Raw genomic sequence first — 17,970 nt, 5'->3', positions numbered from 1 at the left:
AGATGTAGCTGAAAATTACACACTGTGGCTTTAAGAAATTTTGGATTTCTGGTAGAACAGGTGGGTCTTGCAATGTAAGGGTGGCAAATATAAGAAGTGTTTTTTTTTATGCATCCCATAATAATGGACTGCAACACAAACATGAGTGGGAAGAATTCATTTCTGTGAATCTGGGAAGAATATGATTATTTTGGAATCAACGTATGATAGGGACCTGGCAGCCTCGATGCCACACGCCATAGAGCAAACAGGAAACAAGCCCTGCATATAACACTGCCAACATCGAAAGATAAACATGAAACTGGATGAACAGGTTAATCAGATGATTAAATCTTCCCTCTTAGTTGTTGACGTGTTGCTCACTTTTAATGTGAAACTATGAGGAAATCCTTCTTCACTCAAGCTCCTTCATGTGGGAACTGCCAGCCCTGTAGGTTTTGGAGACAGCGAGGAGTTCCATGATGATCAACAGTTGGAGTTGATGTCCTCCAGGAGTTTTTAAGTTTCTCTTAGTTTGATCTTGTTGGTTCCTGACAGGGAGATAAAGATGCTGGTGGTGTTTGGGATCTTTCTTTACGGTAAGATCAGCTTCTGTTCAAATTAACCACAGGAGAATTTCAATACCTTTTTGTAGCGTCTGCATATTGAATGATGATCTGAAATGTGCGACACTGTTCCTCTGCCATTTGTTCTGTTTGGAAATTTCTTGAATCCAACATTAATCCACTGCATCTGTGAAAATGTCAGAAATGTTCAGATATTACATTTTCTGTCATCAAATTTCCAAATCAGAGGCTTGGATTTTAGTTTTTATGTTTCTAATTGTGACCCCACGGGTACTTCCTTATTAGTTTTTGTTCTTTTTTGTTTTGTTTTTTGGATTGCGATTTGGATTTGGATCAGTTTCTATCAGTTCAGTGTTTTGTCAGGTTGGTTAGAAGCCTCTGTGTTCCCCACTTTTGCTCCAAATGCTCCCTTCCTCAGTCTCTCCTCTCCAACCTGCCTCAAATTATTTCCTGATTAACTCACCTGAGTTTAATCAGGACATATTGTCCCTCATTATATATATGCTTCGATTAAGTTTGGTTTCCTATATTATTCTGCCTCATTCTCCATCTCTCCCTTTGTTTTGCAGTACTTCATGCATGGTTCCAATTTTTTTTTTAAATCTGCATGTTATTTCTGTTTTTATTACTGTTAAAGAACTTTATTTAAATGTCTTTGCTTACAAAGACAACCAAGAATATTAGTGGGAACACACCTCTTATGGTGAATTTTGCAGCCGGAGCAAAAGCTTTACATGTTACCCTTATGTAGATTGTGGCTCATGAGCACTGTGAGGCAGAGCAAGGTCAAGGTCGCAATTCTAATGAGGCGAATAGCAAGTTTTTGGTGAATACAGCGAAGAAATGATTAACTTTTGTTTTTATTGCTATTACAAAACCAAACAGGGACTAGATCTCAATGTGACACGGATCTTGAGGGAGGGCAGCGAAGACAAACTTTTTTTCATTGAAAATGGAAGACAGAGACAATAATGTTGATACATGATGAAGTAGGGAATACTCTTAAGAGGTTTTTAGGTTGCTTAAAGAAAAACTTCATTTAGCCTGCATTTTTGTTGTCCTCTCTTAGTGTAGGCCAGCCGCCGCCTCCCTCCGGTCTGGTGCATACTGTTCAACGGACTTTGATTACCATTGTCCTCCTCTGATCTCCCTCTGTAATTCTTTATTTCAAGTTCTGACTCTCTCTCTACTGCAGTTCATTCTCTAACTTCCCTGCTGCTCCTGACTGCTTTCCAGAACATTATCTCACCTTATCTTAAACTCTGCGGACAGCAACCAATCGCCATCCATAGCTCCATGACTCCCAAAACTGGGAGCAATGCTGGCTTAGATGTGGTTGGTTTGTAACTGTAGTATTTGTGTAGCTTTGGAGGCGAGGGTCTCAGAATTAAAATTCCGGCTTAAGGCCTCTTGTTAAGTGCCTGGAGCCACCAAGACCAGTGACACCCCCATGTAGTAGTCCTCCAAAAGTGCCTGAGCAGCCAGGTGATTGGATAACGGGACGCAGAACTGTAGTCGTGGATCTCTGCCTACTGGTCACCACCAACCCGTCCATGTTGCTAACCCATTGGGAACCACACTCCGGTTAATCAGTTAATTAGCTTAATTGGCCTCCCAGTTTTAAAGGGGAACACCATTTTTTTTTTTACATTGGTCCCTTGATTTTCCATTTTTCCTTCATGTTCTACTCTCCCATATGAGTTTAGTGTCATTTGGAGCCGTTCTGAAGATATTCCGTTAGGTTATATCCAGTAACGTCTTCCTATGGGCAACGACTTGAAGGAACTGTTCATCATTTATTCTTTATGGTACGGCAGCATTCACAACATTTAGGCGAATCCCTGTCCCCCAGACATCTGCCGTTTAATTTTCTAAAGTTATATTTTTTTTAAACAAAGCGGCGTATGTATGACATCATCCGTGCGTCGGACTGGAGTTGTGACAGGCAGCCCGGGCCACAGGCGGCTATGCTCTGTCATGATTTAACTAAGGTCTGACCCAGTGGCGGATCTAGGGGGCGGCTACTTGGGCTGCAGCCCCGGATGTTTCCCCTAGAGCCCCAGATCTCGCTTCTGAGCTGATCTGAGTAAAATGTGCAGTACTGGATTTCACCAGATGGTGGCAGCAAAGGCAGGAAAGCAGCCCGTAGCATTCCCGTGCAGAAGAAGAAGTTCTCACCAATGGCTGTTGCTAAACAGACTGATGTTCCAGGGATGTGAAGCTCTGACTGACTTCCAGACGTTGTTCGTCCCGGTGGTGTATGAAATTCTGTTCACCTTATTTCGGGAATCGCATTGAAGCCAGAGAGGCGGACATGGCGGATGGGAGCATTTTCACGACGCGTCTGATCGATTTCTCGCTAAAATCAGCTATAATCACGTCACGGTTGCAACATCCAGTTTAATCAGCAGCTGTTGTTTACAAAATTGTAAAATAAATAAATAGACGAGGTGCTTTAAAGCTATTTTGTGTTATTTTAAACGCCAAGAAAATCGTCTTTTTCCAACTTCTGTCACTTAAACCTGACAGAAATAAAAGTCAGTCACCAAACAGTTTTCCAACAGTAGTGAGTATTAATCATTTTTCATTGCTGATATCAGAGGATGGAAACTGGCTGATAGCAGGACACAAATATTCCTGAAAAGATGAGAGTGTAGACTTTCTGATTTATCCCGTTCTAAAGTAAAATATGACAGATTACTGGATTAAGGACATTCCCAGTTTACTACATGATATCACACAAACAATTTTTGAGAATCTGGAAACAGATGCTTTTTACTTCCCAAAGATACGGGAGGAGGAGAGACTTGATGTTTCAGCTGCCTGAAATAATCTGTTCCTCCTCCATAACATGGGAAGAAATTAATTTACCTGCACATTTTTAACTGTGTTTATTCCTCTTCATCAACAACAAATCCTCTGGATTTAGTGACATTTGATCATTATTTGCCAAAGTTATGAGGGGGGAATCCTATATTTTAGCCCCCTGATAGAATCCGTTCCCCCTTTGATTATCTTTATGAAATATATTTCTGTTTAAATGTTTATCTAACAATTCATAAATATAAAAAAAAAAAGTTCAAACCAAAACCCCTGGACATTGTTTTCCAAGTTTGAAGATGTTTCTTAATTCCAAATGTCTGCAGCAATGCTATTGCAGACATTTGGAATTGAGAATTAAAATACATTAAATAAAGATAATCCAACAACTATTTTGGATTTAAAAATATAAAATAATAAATGTTTTAAACATGATATATGAAAAATAATGACAGTTTCACTGGATTTGTTTATTTTTTTTCCCATGTTATGGGGAAACGGATTCTATCAGGCGGCTAAAATATATGATTTCCCTCTGATAACTTTGGCAAATAATGATCAAATTTGACCAAATCCACAGAGTTTGCTGTTGATGAAGAGAGTGATAAACACAGTTAAAGACTTGCAGGTGAATTAATTTCTTCCCATGTAATCGAGGGGGAATTGTTATGTGTGATAGCATGTAGTATAGTAGAAATTTCTTTAATCCAGTAATCTATCATATTTTACATTAGAACGGGATTTAGAAGAAAGTCTACTCTCTCATCTTCACCCTTGGGGCTAAGCCCCTGATCTCCTAGGATCCTAGATCCTCCCCTGGTCTGACCCCAAGATGCAGAAGACCAAACAGAGAGACCAGGGAAAAGTTGAAAAATAGGTTTATTTTAGGAATAAAGTGATGAATCCAGTGCTGCTCTGAGCACTGCTCAACAGGGATTCTCCAGGGAAAGATGTCCTTTATGGAATCCATACTGAGAGGATGTTCCAGAGATTGTCTTGCTTGGTGATGGGTTACTCAGACTGCGGTTGTTCCTTGGTGAATGGAGAAGCTGACTGCCACTCAGATTTCCTGCAGTACCTGAATGGGCTGTAGTGAAGAAGAAACCATTGCTTGGTGTGAAGCTCAAACGACCTCTTGGGGAAAGTTGATCCAAACTTCCTGTTTGGATCCCCAGCTCAGTTAGAAGCTCAGTTGATCCTTCCAGAGAGAGAAGGTCTGAACAAATCCAGTTTGCAGGTTGACTTCCTGCTGAGAGGCAAAGACAAAAAATGAAGCTAAGACTCGCGTTGACAAAAACTCAGTTTGACTCAGAAAAACTCAGCTTGGCTAGAGAATCCAAAACTGGCAAACAAAGACTCAGGTTAGACTCTGCTAAACTAAGCATGGCTAGAGAGCCCAGTATTGGCAAACACTCTGGCCTCGAGCTAGTGGCAGTCAGCAGCTTAAGAGCACTCCACAGGTAATGAGGCAACGAGCTGCAGGTGTGCAGGGAGACCCAAGGAGGACGGGGCGCCGCCTGGTGGAGGAGGAAAGGAAACACAAAAAGAGATCACACAAACTGGATTCCTGACATGCCCTACCCCTTCTATTCATTGGGATAGCTAATCTGAATCATTCAGTTCCATCTGGAGAGCGAGATCATCTGTGGTAGCAGCACTAGACATCTTCCAGACATGTAAGGAAAACTAGCAGCAGTTCAGCGGACAGGATGAATGAACGGTAGCCGGCAGCGCATTGATGTTCGTTGCCCATAGGAAGAGGTTACTTGGATATAACCTAACCGAATATCTTCAGAACGGCTCCAAATGACACAAAACTCATATGCGTGAGTAGAACATGATGGAATAACATTAAATCAAGGGCCCAATGTAAAAAAAAAAATGGTGTTCCCCATTAAATGTATCTGTAAATGATGTACACATGAGTGATCAGTCTTGTTCTGTTTGATCTGCTCTTTCATCTTTGAGACATGGCACTGCCAGTCACAACCCTGTCCTCTCTGACCACTTTTTAATAACCTTCAGTATTACTTTATCAGAGTTCTCCTTCCCCAAAAAGAAGGTTTCACTTTAGCAGATTGTAAGAGCCATAAAGCAGAAAAGACAGAATATGAAAACGTGCAGGGCCTGTTTTGGCTGAGCTGCGCAAGGCATGGGAGCATAACGTTTTCTTACCGTGCGCCTTCTGATTTTGTAACCCTTTTATTTCTAAGTAAAGACATCAAAACTTGAAGAACTTGTCATGTCTTGCAAGTGAAGAACTTACTTTGTCTGCAGCTCTAAGTGGTATTTTGGAAAATGAAGAGAGATTGCCACTACACACATCATTATCAGATAGTGCATTTATGAATTTTAAAGAATCTGTTTCACTTTCTCTCTCCTCTGTGTCGCTGAGCAGTGCTGCAAAGTGCAAAAGATTAGTTTATTCCCCTCCAAAGGTGATGGAGTTGCTATTTCTCTGTGTACTGCCTTAGACAACGCAGCCCTTTTGAAAAAGAAAAATTTTAGAAATAGAAAGATGGCTCCCTGGTTTATTGCAGAGCAACGCACTTTGAAGCAAAATTCTAAGAAACTAGAGAGTAAATGATTCTCTATATGCCCAAGGGAATCCTACCTAGCCTGGAAAAATAGTTTACTGCTATATAAGAGGACCCTTTGTAAAGCAAGAGCAGCATACTTCTCCTCATTAATAGAGGAGAATAAGAATAATCCTAGATTTCTTTTTAATCCAGTTGCCAAACTCACCCAGAGCCATAGCTCTGTTGAACCGTCCATTCCACCTGCTCTTAGCAGCAATGATTTTATGGGATTCTTTATAAATACGATTGATTTTATTAAAAATAAGACCATTAGCACTCCTCTATCTGCGATTGGTTTGTCTCTGGAGGGTGAGGCAGCATCTGAGGTAGTCATGGAAACTGAACCGGGTTTAGACTGCTTTGATCCAGTTGAACTTTCAGAGTTAGCAAAATTATTGTCTTCATCTAAGCCTTCAACTTGGATGTTAGATCCAGTTCCAACCAGGTTATTTAAGGAGGTATTCCCTTTGATCTCCTCCTCCATTCTAGATGTGATTAATCTATCTCTGTTACAGGGATATGTACCTAAAGCTTTTAAGGTTGCTGGAATTAAACCTCTGCTTAAGAAACCGTCTCTTGACCCAGATGACTTGGTCAATTATAGACCTGTATCCAATCTTCCTTTCTTATCCAAAATTCTTGAGAAAGTAGTTGCCAAACAAGTGTGCGATCACTTCCACCATAATGAACTTTTTGAAGAGTTTCAGTCTGGCTTTAGAGCTCATCATAGCATTACATAGATTACAGGCATGTCTGAAGACATAAAAACCTGGATGACTCTTAACTTTCTGCTTCTGAATGCAGACAAAACAGAAGTTATAGTCTTTGGACCAGAGTCTCTGAAAAAGAAACTGATTAGTCAGTCACTTCATTTGGATGGGATTAAACTGATTTCAGATAATAAAGTAAAAAATCTTGGTGTTATTTTTGATCAGGACCTGTCATTTAAATCCCAGATCAAAGAGGTTTCTAGAATTTCCTTCTTTCATCTGAGGAATATTGCAAAAATGAGCAATCTCCTGTCCAGGGGTGATGCTGAGAAACTAGTCCATGCATTTGTTACTTCAAGGCTGGACTATTGTAATTCTTTACTATCAGGAAGTCCACAAACTGTAGTTAAAAGCCTTCAGCTGATCCAAAATGCTGCAGCCAGAGTTCTGATGAAAATGAAAAGAATAACTGCTTTTTCTCATAGTAGCTTCATCTGGTCTGTTCCTTTGTTTCTAGATGTTGGAGCTTGGCCTGTTTTCCAGTGTAGTCCTGTTTCTCTGACTGTGACTAACTGGATGTGCTCTCTTCATCCTCTGACATGGGAGCTGGCTCGGAGCTCGTCTGCCTGGCTGTGTGTTTCCTGGACGGGGCCGCCTGTGGAGCTGGTTGACAGTTGCCTTTTGTATCTATGCTTCTTTTTCTATGTCTGCTTCTGTCTCCTTGAACCCCGGTGGGCCTCAGCAGATGGCCGCTCACACTGAGCCTGGTTCTGCTGGAGGTTTCTTCCTGTTCAAAGTGAGTTTTTCCTCTCCACTGTCGCTACAAGCATGCTTAGTGTGAGGGATTGCTGAAGAGTCAATGAGTCGATGCAATCAGCTGGTTTTCCTTAGATAGAAAACCAAGAATCAATCTGACTGGATGATCTGGTGAACTGGAAAGTGACCTGAGATGACATGATGTGAATTGGAGCTATAGAAATAAACTGAATAGAATTTAATTGAATTAAGACCACCTTTTTTGTTGAGAGATGGTTTTTTTCAGCTTAACAAAGAGTAATTCCTTAACCCCTCTCTCAAACCATCTATCTTCTTGGCCAGAATATGGACGCTGTTGTCCTCAAACGAATGTCATTTAGCCTTCAGGTATAGGTGAACAGTTGAGTCCTGACCTGAGCAGTTGTCCCTCCTGCATTGAGCCATGTGCCTGTGCAGTGGTTGCTTTGTCTGTCCAATGTACAGGTCTGTGCACTCTTCACTACACTGAACACCGTAAACCACGCCGTCAGTCTTGTTTCTGGGTGTTTTGTCTTTGGGGTGAACCAGTTTTTGTCTCAGGGTGTTGCTAGGTTTGAAATGTACAGGGATTTGATGCTGGATGAAAATCCTCCTGAATTTTTTAGAGTCTCCAGCAACATCTGGAATGACGATGTTCCTTCTTCTGTGTTCTTCCTTCTCAGCAGACCTCTTGTTGTTGTTTTTTTTAGAAAAGCCTGTCCTGATCAAATTTTAAGTTTGTTTTTCCACAGTTTCCCATCATTCCCTGGCTGGGATAGTAGAGGTGCATGAAGGGGCGGAGTCTGTCCAGCTGCCCTACCGGTACTCAGATGATATACCTGAAGTCAACCCCTCAGTTTTATGGACTCGAAATGATCTCAACCCTAAAATCATCCACCGACAAAGAGAAGAAGGAGCTGATCATTCAGACCAGAACCAGCTTTACAGAAAACGGACCTGGATGAATCCTGACCTTCTAGATACTGGAAACTTCAGCCTCACTCTGAGAAAACCTCACCTGTCTGATAGTGGAAACTACACCTGCACCATCTCTGATGGAAGAGTAGAGCTAAAACTGACACAGGTTCAGCTGGAGGTCAAAGGTCAGCAAAGGAAATTAGACTTAATATTTTCAGCAAATTTAGAAATAACTGGTGTCGTGATATTTTACCTGTATTTTATGAATATACAAGCGCAGCCGAGGGGCCGGGGGCGAGGCAGAGTCTCTGGAAGCTGGCCGTGGGGCCGGAGATGAAGGAGGACCTCTGGGGGAGGGCGGTGACGAAGGAGGACCTCAGATGGAGACCGTCTCTGTTGCAGCGGCATAGGAGGGGGACGCGGTCTCTGTTGCAGCAGCCTAGGAGGGGGACGCAGTCTGTGCTGCTGCAGGAGCCGCCTTGGGGGAAGCCATCTCTGATGCAGCAGCAGCAGCCACCTAGGGGGGCGGTGTCTCTGAAACAGCTGCAACCACCTTGGGTGGTGCCGTCTCTGAAGAAGCTGCAACTGCGCTGGGGGGGCGCTGTCTCAGCAATTGGAACACTGTGGCACTGGAACATCCTCGGAGGGTGCAGCTGACGGCGGCACAGAAACCACCATGGAGGGGGCCGCCCGTTGCGGCTCAAGAACAACCTCGGAGGGGGCCGCCCACTGCGGCTCAGGAACAGCCTCTGAGGGGGCGAGGAGCGCCCACTGAGGGTTCTAGGGGGCTTGGAGCGCCCACTGAGGGCTCTTGGAGAGGCACTCCCACCAAGCTCTAACTCTGAGACCTCTTCATAAACGTACTCAGGGGTCTCTGGACGGCACAGGGCTTGCTCAGGGGTCCCTGGAAACTGGACCGCTAATGGGCTCTGGAGCTAAGGAAACTGGCCCGCTGAAGGGCTCTGAACCGGGATCTGGTGATGAAGGGGACTGAGGCTAGCTGCTGGCTGACCCACCGGAGGAGAGGAGGTGGCGTCGGGCTGACCCGCCGGAGAGGGAGTGGCCTTCTTTCCCCGGCGGCGGTTCCTACACCTGGAGGAAGATTTATTGAAAAGCTTAGCGTAGGTGTCCTGAATGTTCCGTTTAACCTGAGCTATGTATCCTGCTTGATGGTAGAAGGTCTGGAATTCTGGATATCTTAGGAGTTCATTGAGTATTTTTTCAGCAGTTGGAGATGGAAGAAAGATTGTCTATCGTTTGTCTTAGGAGTTTGAGAAATTCAGTTACCTGTACCTGTTGTGGCTCTGCTGGGTCCATCTTGGCTGGGTCCTTCTGTCAGGATTTGTTTGTGGTTTGAGGACCCAAAACCAGAGGCAGGCAGGCAGAGGTGATTTATGGTTGATTTAATGTAGAGTAACTGAAAAAACAAAGTCCAAACAAACAGGCAACCAAGAATCCAAAAATAAAAAAAAAAGTCCAAAAAAACAAACAAGAAACCCGGAGTCCAAAATTCAAAATATGAATTTTGGACAGCTGAACAATTATTGTTCCTTTTCTTTTCTCTTTATGTCTAGTTCCTCTGGTGCAGATACAAAAAATAGGTTATTTCCTTTGAAGATGAACTACCAGCTTCTACTATCTCCTCTCTGGATTTACTCCAGCCTTATATTTCTTCATTGCTTACAATCAGCCAACCAGATGTTTGCCCTAAAGAAAATAAATACTAGGCAGATGTTAGTGGACATTAAAACTCGTATTAATATAAAAGTAAAGTAGATGTTAGCAGTATGTGAATTTTTATGTTGTGTTTTTTCCCTCAGACAGCCTCACTGAGGTGAAGGTGAAGGAAAAGGCGGAGTCTGTTATTCTGCCCTGTAGAACCAAAGCTGTCCTGAATAAGGAGACGCAGGTGGAGTGGACTCGTTCTGAGCCATATTTTGGCTTCGTTCACGTGTTTCCAAATACAAGTCACCACTACAAAAGACAGGAAGATCTTTACTGCAGTCGCACACAGATGAACGTAGATCTGCTGCAGACTGGAGACCTGAGTCTGACCCTGAAGTATCCCACAGAGAGAGACAGTGGAAGCTACATCTGCACCATCTACAGAGACCAGGACATCCTAAGACAGAGAGTCGTTCTGCATCACGTCACAGAAGGTCAGAGCTGTTCATAAGGCTGTTAGAAAAAGGATAAAAATCTGTAGCACAGTGTGTGCTGTGAAATAAAAAGTTTATTATTTGTTTATTTGAATAAGTTTAAAGGGATAGTTTGCCCAAAGGATTAGAGACAAAATATGTAATATATGAGATTGTAAGATGTGTTAGAACATTTCATTTAAGAGTATTACTGCTGCTACCATCTGTTTTAGAGGGAAAACGCTTGCAAATGATGTCCACATGGAAACGATGATAGTACTTCATAGCTGCTGTTTTTATTTAAGTATCTATATTTCATCACTTCATTCAATTTACATATTAATATGTGTGTGTGTCCATGTTTTTATTATTCTGTGTGGACAATTTCCCAGGAAAATGCTACATTTTGGCAGTGTTGGGCACGTTACTTTGAAAAAGATAAAAAATTAGTTATAGTTACTAGTTACTTCTCCCAAAAAGTAACTGAGTTACTAACTGAGTTACTCCACAATAAAAGTAACTAGTTACTAGTAAAAGTAACTATTGCGTTACTTTTGCGTTTCTCGCCCCGTAACCCTCCCCACCCGGCCCCCACCTTCTCGCCGTGTGTTTCCAAAGCCAGCTGAATAGAGCGGACAACAAAGACAAGAACCTGCAGAGAGTTTAGCATTTATTGCAACTCAACGTCAATGACATCAGGGGGGGAACGCCATGGGAAGTTTCTTAACAGGGCATTCAGATCTGGTGAGTGAATGAAATTAATAACTGTGGATGTCTAATTCTGAAATCCTGTGTGTTTGGGTTGTTATAGATACTGCAACATCTATCTATCTAGATCTATACTCTGTGTGTGACATAAAATATGGATCTCCATCCCTGCCACAAAGGCCATCAAATAATGTTTAAAATAAAAAATACAGTAGGTTGAAAAGTATCCATCCATCCATCATCCATCCATCCATCCATCCATCCATCCATCCATCCATCCATCCATCCATCCATCCATCCATCCATCCATCCATCCATCCATCCATCATCCATCCATCCATCCATCCATCCATCCATCCATCCATCCATCCATCCATCCATCCATCCATCCATCCATCATCCATCCATCCATCCATCCATCCATCCATCCATCCATCCATCCATCCATCCATATCATTTGATCCTTCACGCTCTCCATAGTTCTCCTGTGGCGCGAGCACAGGGCAACTGTTGCGCGCCTTTAGCGAGCATGCGCGGTGAATCGTGCCGCCTGCGCTGTGCGGAGATGCAGGGGAAACCGTATCTGATGGGGAAACGCAGCTCGACGTAACAGCGGTATTTCCATCAGGAAAACGCTGTTTTGCTGCTGGAGTCCTCCTGACTCTCCATCTCTCTGTGTGTGCTGTACGTTAACACCCACCAGCAGAAACACCCACCTACCCAACTGACAGACGGAATCTCACTATACATCAGCCATTCTCATCCTCCCCTCTCTCATGACAAGGCGCGCACGAGTCCTATCATGAAAAAAGGTTCATTGAGCGACCTGAGTAACGCGCAGTAACGGGGTGTCTGCAATGGTAACTGCGTTATAGTTACAGTCAAAGTAATTAGTTAGATTACTCATTACTAAAACAAGGTAACGACATTAGTAACGCCGTTACTTTCAACGCCGTTAGTCCCATCCCTGCATTTTGGGGACGTAAAGGTGCTTGTGGGGATCAATGACTGGTCCCTATGGGAAGTTTTCTTGAGTGGGGGTTTGGTTTAAGACTTAGGAGTGAATTGAGTTTAGGTCAGGTTTAGGGTCTAGGTTAGTCCATAGAAATGAATTCAGTATGAATAGAAGTCAAAGAAGTGTGAAACAATGTGTGTTTATTATATTAATTATATTGTGATGTTTTTACAGAGACATTTCCAACATGGGCCTGGGTTCTTATTATTTTTGTGCCTCTTTTGTCGGTCGCTGCTGTAGGAGGATTCTTTCTTTACCAATTCTATCTCAGAACAGGTGAGTCTTGTTCTAGTGATAAATGCTGAGAGCAAACGTTTGCTCTCTTACTTCTTAAATGGAATGAACCATTAAACCCTGGAAGTGACTAGAGGTTTAACCCAGGACACATGAAAATAGGATGGATCTTCATGGAAAGAGGGAGCTGGAGGCGGACAGCCACCAGGTTCAACACTTTAGTAATGGGAAATGGCCTGATGAAATGAGGTGCCAGCTTCCTACTCTCCAACCTCACAGGCAGATATTTGGTGAAGAGCCAAACTTTCTGGCCTCCCCAGTATTCGGGTGCCAGAACTCTCCAGCAGTTAGCAGCCTTGGCTTGACTAACCAATGTACTGCAAATTGCTTTTCTGGCCCTATGCCCGGCTTGCTGGCAGCTAAGAGCAGATAAATGGGCCAATGGAACTTTAGAATGTCTTTCCTGAATGGTGAACACCGGTGGCTGAAACCCAAACACAACATAAAACAAAGAGAGCATGCTCGACCAAAAGAAAGTTGGTTGGCCCACTTGGTGCGAACAGAATCACACAAAATGCATCACTTGGTTTCAGTCTCCCAATTGGCCCGCTCTGTCTCACCATCTATTTGGCGGTGAAAACCCAACAACAGGCTCACAGAGATCCCCAACAAAGAGCAGAAATCTCTGCAGACATAGACACAATAGGGGTCCCCTGTTGGAGACTGTCTGTCAGGAGACCATGGAGACAGAACACCTCACAAGTGAGGATCATCCCCTTTTCTTTAGCGGAATGGAGTTGGGGCAGCGATCTGTCAATGATTGTGAGGATGACAGTGTTACCCCCCCGAATAGGGTAACCTTGTAATGAAATCCATTGCAATTTTACACCATGGTCGAGATGGGATAGTTAAAGGTCCTAGAAAACCAGACGGAGGTCTTCTGGACATCTTGGACTGATTGCAAAGGGGGCAAGCTGCCACAAAGTCCCATATGTCTGAGGACAGAGAAGGCCAGCAAAATTGTGCCGAAAAATTTTGATTGTCTTAGAAACACAAGCGGGAACTGTGACAGAACTCTAGCACCCTCTATCTTGACAGGTACAAACAGACATTCATTAGGACAATCTTTCGGTGTTTGATGATTAAAGAGAGCCTCTCTGACTTCCTCCTCTAGATCAACCATTGTGATAGAATATCTTATAGACTCAGATAACACATACTTATCTGCACCACTGAAACTCTCATTGTCCAAAAGCCCTGGACAGAGCATGTGGTTAAACATTCTTGGTCCTGTGTATGTAAGATATTAGAGTATTCCAAATTTTTATGATCAGTTCAAACCAGAAAGGCAATCTTGGACCCCTCCAACCAATGTCTCCATTCCACCAAAGCCAGCTCAACCGCCAGCAGGTACTGATTTCCCACATCATTGTTCCTCTCTGTGCTTGAAAGTCCCGTACAAAAAAGAACAGGAATAAATCTTGCCACCCCTGGCTTTTTGACTGAGGACCACCCCGACTCCAGTTGGTAAGTGCACTCACCTTTGTGGGGTCAATAGAAATCTGATCAGGAGACACCACAAAACCCAGGAATTACAAAGTTTCAACATGAAATTCACCTTTCACAGCTTAAACAAAAAGCTGATTCTACAAGAGGTGCAACAGAACAGCCCTGACATTCTTTTTATGGTAATGTCAGATGATAATGTCATCCAGATAAAAAATATATATATATATCCCATCATGTCACTGAGAACCTCATTGACTAAGTGAGACCAAAAGGCATGACCAAATAATCATAATGACCTGTAGGACTCTTGGATGCCATCTTCCACTCATCACCCTCATTGATACATACCAAATAGTACATAATGTGGCAAGGGTGTAGCTTTGTAATGAAAGTTGGTGGGTACACTATAAGGCATGGGTCAAGGATTAGCGGACCGAGGTAAAGATCCAGATCCACCTGCTGTCTAATCCCAACCTGATTTAAAATATTTATAAATTACTGCATGTTGTCTGAGGACAGTGTTTAAACATCACTTGTGCCGCTTCTCCTGTTACCCCGAAATCCGACATCCTCCTCTCCGCCCCGCAGCACCAGACCTCCTGCTCAAAGCAAAGCGTACACCCTCCACAGTTCCTCCCGTCTTGCTGCGCTCAGATTTATCCTCAGAGCCGAAGGGTCCATGTTTTTTTTTTGTCAGATTATTCTGTCAGGGCTCTAACGGAGAATTCAAGGCAAACAGACAACATGATTGCTCAAAAGTTTATTAAAAACAAAGGATCTGCAGGGACGACTATGGTCCGAAGAGGTACCAAAGAGGAATCCAGGAGGGTGTCAGGAAGAAGTTCCAGGTTCGGTTAAAAGGGAGAACCAAGCAGGAGTCCGAAGACAGGCCAGGAAAACAGATCAGAACAGGAACAGGCAGGCTCAGAGTCCAAAGGCGAAACGGGTCAGGATCAGGCAATTGTACCACAAACAGGTATGCTAGAAAATTCTCTCCAAAGGCTCGAATAATCTGATGACTAGGAGCAAGCAGTTTAAATAGAGACTAGAGTACGTGACACAGAAGAACTGTGATGGGAAACTGGGCAGAGCTAGACAGGTGAAAGGACTGAATCATTAACCCAGTCATCAGCGCCAAGATCAGGACAGTGTATCCAGATAATAATCTTTATATTCACCAAAATTGTATGGATTTTTTATTGGACCAAGGTGCACCTCTTATAAACATGTCATTGAAATCCATTTATAACTTTTCAATTTTTCCTGTACACAGAAAGACAAAAAAAAACACACACACACAAACTCACCTAAAACTTAACCTCCTTAGTGAAGGTAATAATTATATAAAATACTCGAAGCAAAACGTCAAAAGAAAAGGGAGTCCTCTAGTTGATGAACTAGATACAGCAGGATTATACATAAAAACTGAATCCACAGCATTTACATTACCAAAACAAAATGTTTTAAAGTTGCTTATCCCTTAACCAAAATTATATATGTTAAATGGCCCATTTAAACACCTCTTGACTTAATCTAAACAGGACTTTATTCAACACTGAGCTTTATAACAAATAAAACCTTTTTTTCAGCTAGCGGAGAAACCCTCTATTTATAAGACAAATACAAAAGGGTAGGAGTGGAAGGTCCAGTCAGATGCGTTTAGATCTGTTCTTTTTAAACATTAATAATGTTCTATGTTTTGCTGTCAGTTCACCAGGTGGAGGTGAATTCAGGAGCAGAGTCTGTCCTGCTGCCCTGCTATCTGTTCTACCTGCAGAAGGATGTTACAGTAAAGTGGACAAACGAAGATGGAATAACAGTTCATGTGTATCCAAAAGGTCCTGAGGGGCCTAACGAACAGCATAAGACTTATAAAGAAAGAACAGAGATGAATGAGAACCTGCTGAAATTTGGAGACCACAGTCTGACCATAAGATACCCCTCATACAGAGACAGAAACACCTACACCTGCTCCATCATCAACAGGAGAGGAGAGGAACTGATGAAGAAGCAGGTGATGCTGAATGTCAAAGGTTGGTGCTGATTTATATACCAGTAGAGATATTAAGTAAAATTTACCTAAACATTTTTAAAATGACCATAACTGCAAACCTCCAGCTGATACAGTTCAACATCCTTCATAGAACGTTCTGCACAGGACAATGGATTAATTATACATGTTCAAACTGCATGGGAGGTCCACCAGATGACAACAGGATTTCTGGTACTGCCCACCTATCTATAGCTTATGGTTATTTGAAGACCTATCAAACCCACAGACAGACAGAAACACTTAATCTTTCGCATACAGACACCCAAAAAGCTATACATAGATACTCGAAATGGTTGAAGGTCATACAACTAAGGTTAACTTTAATATCAATTGAACAGAAGGAACAATAACCACTGGGAAGGGTGATACGAGCTAGTGGCTGGGATGTGTTGAACGATTTTAAGGACATCCAGAAAATCTACTAACCTTCTAGGGATTCTGGTGGAGAGGACAGGGTGCTGACATCACCACAGGGGAAGAGAACGCAAGACAGACTGGCTACGATCTACTGTCTGTGATTCCTCTCCCACTGCAGAACCCGAACAGACGCTTGCCTCGGCTAGATGGGTCGGCCAAGAGCCGCTCCAGTCATCCCCAGAGTTATTTAGAGGCTATCCGGAACAATGTTAAGCCTTTTGACCCAGTGGGAAATCCACTTTGGGTCTCAGCCCTCCGCATTTCCTTCCAATCGTACCAAGTTGGCCTATGTGATCTCTCTGTTAGCGGGCAAAGCAAAGTTATGGGGAATGTCAGAGTGGCAGAATCATTCTGCTCTGTGTAGTTCTTATAAAAGTTTTCAGTCCAGTTCTCCCTAGCAGAGAAGCTTCCAGAGGACTCATGGCTTCAAGACAGGGGAGTTGGTCTGTGTCTGATTACATAATCGACTTCCACTTGCTGACTGCTGAAAGTTCTTGGAATGAGCATGCTCTCATGGATGTCTTAATCACTGTACTTAGAGAGAGGATCAAAGACGAGCTCACGGCCTGGGATTTTCCTCATTCCCTGAAGCAGTTGGAGGAGTTGGCGGCCAGGATCAACCTTCGCCTTCGGGAGTGTCACAAAGAGTGATCATCGTTTCACTTCCTCTTCTGCTTCAGTGGCTCACATGACTGCTTCGGATCCTCCTCCTCTGTCTTCCTGTCCAGAGCCAATGCAGCTGGGATGGACACGTCTTTCCAAAGAGGAGAATGGTCACTGCTTCAAGCTGGGCCTCTGTCTCTACTGCGGTGGTGAGGGAAATCAGGTGAGATTCTGCTCATTAAAAGGACAATCTCAGTAGGAGTGGGGAGGATCCTGCTGAGCCAAGCTAGACTACCTGTCTCCCCCGAACTCCTGCCCCCTGTGACTGTTTCTATAGGTACAGTCATAATTTTTCTGCTTTTGTGGACTCAGGAGCTGACACCTAGTTTACGGATGGGGACCTGGCCAAACGACTCGGCATTAAGCTCCTTCCCTCACCAGACTCTACTAGCCCTAGATGGCCACCAACTTAATCAGTCATCGTTTATGACAGAACCAGCGGAGCTAGTGATGGGTGGTGATCATGCTGAGATTAGTTCCTTTATAATCATTGATTCTCCTCAGGTTCCAGTCATTTTAGGTTTAACCTGGCTAACCAAGCAGAATTCACATATCGACTGACAGAGGTTGGAGGTTTTAGGTTGGGCTTCTTCCTGTCTTGGTTACTGTCAACGCTGAGTCAAGTCAGAAGCCTCAGTTAACAGTCAGGTTGATGATGATTATTACTCTGATCTCTCTAAGGTGCCTGTGGAGTATAACAATCTCCAGGCGGTTTTCAATAAACGTAGAGCCACTGCTCCACCTCCACACAGGCCTTATGATTGTGGGATTGATTTGCTGCCAGGAACCACACCCTCTAGGGGTGCTGCTTCTTAGACTTTTGCTGTGGAGAACTTTATTTCTGAGTAACTTGGAATTGGCATTAT

The 17,970-nt window shown here is 43.2% G+C and overlaps 1 protein-coding gene across 1 annotated transcript; it reads left to right on the top strand.

Annotated features, from left to right (window-relative positions):
- The first annotated feature begins 408 nt into the window (after positions 1-408).
- On the top strand, positions 409-16,284 carry LOC119779052 (matrix remodeling-associated protein 8-like). The gene is made up of 5 exons (XM_038278548.1): positions 409-578; positions 8,202-8,552; positions 10,188-10,526; positions 12,403-12,504; positions 15,681-16,284. Exons 1-5 carry the CDS (start codon positions 548-550, stop codon positions 16,013-16,015), a joined length of 1,158 nt encoding a protein of 385 aa, XP_038134476.1. The 5' UTR covers positions 409-547; the 3' UTR covers positions 16,016-16,284.
- Positions 16,285-17,970: the final 1,686 nt, after the last annotated feature.

This window comes from Cyprinodon tularosa, unplaced genomic scaffold (assembly GCF_016077235.1).
Source record: "Cyprinodon tularosa strain WSP-4 unplaced genomic scaffold, ASM1607723v1 ctg1419, whole genome shotgun sequence".
Lineage (NCBI taxonomy): Eukaryota > Metazoa > Chordata > Actinopteri > Cyprinodontiformes > Cyprinodontidae > Cyprinodon > Cyprinodon tularosa.
The sequence above is the reverse complement of the archived record's forward strand: the minus strand, read 5'-3'. Positions and strand labels throughout refer to the sequence as shown.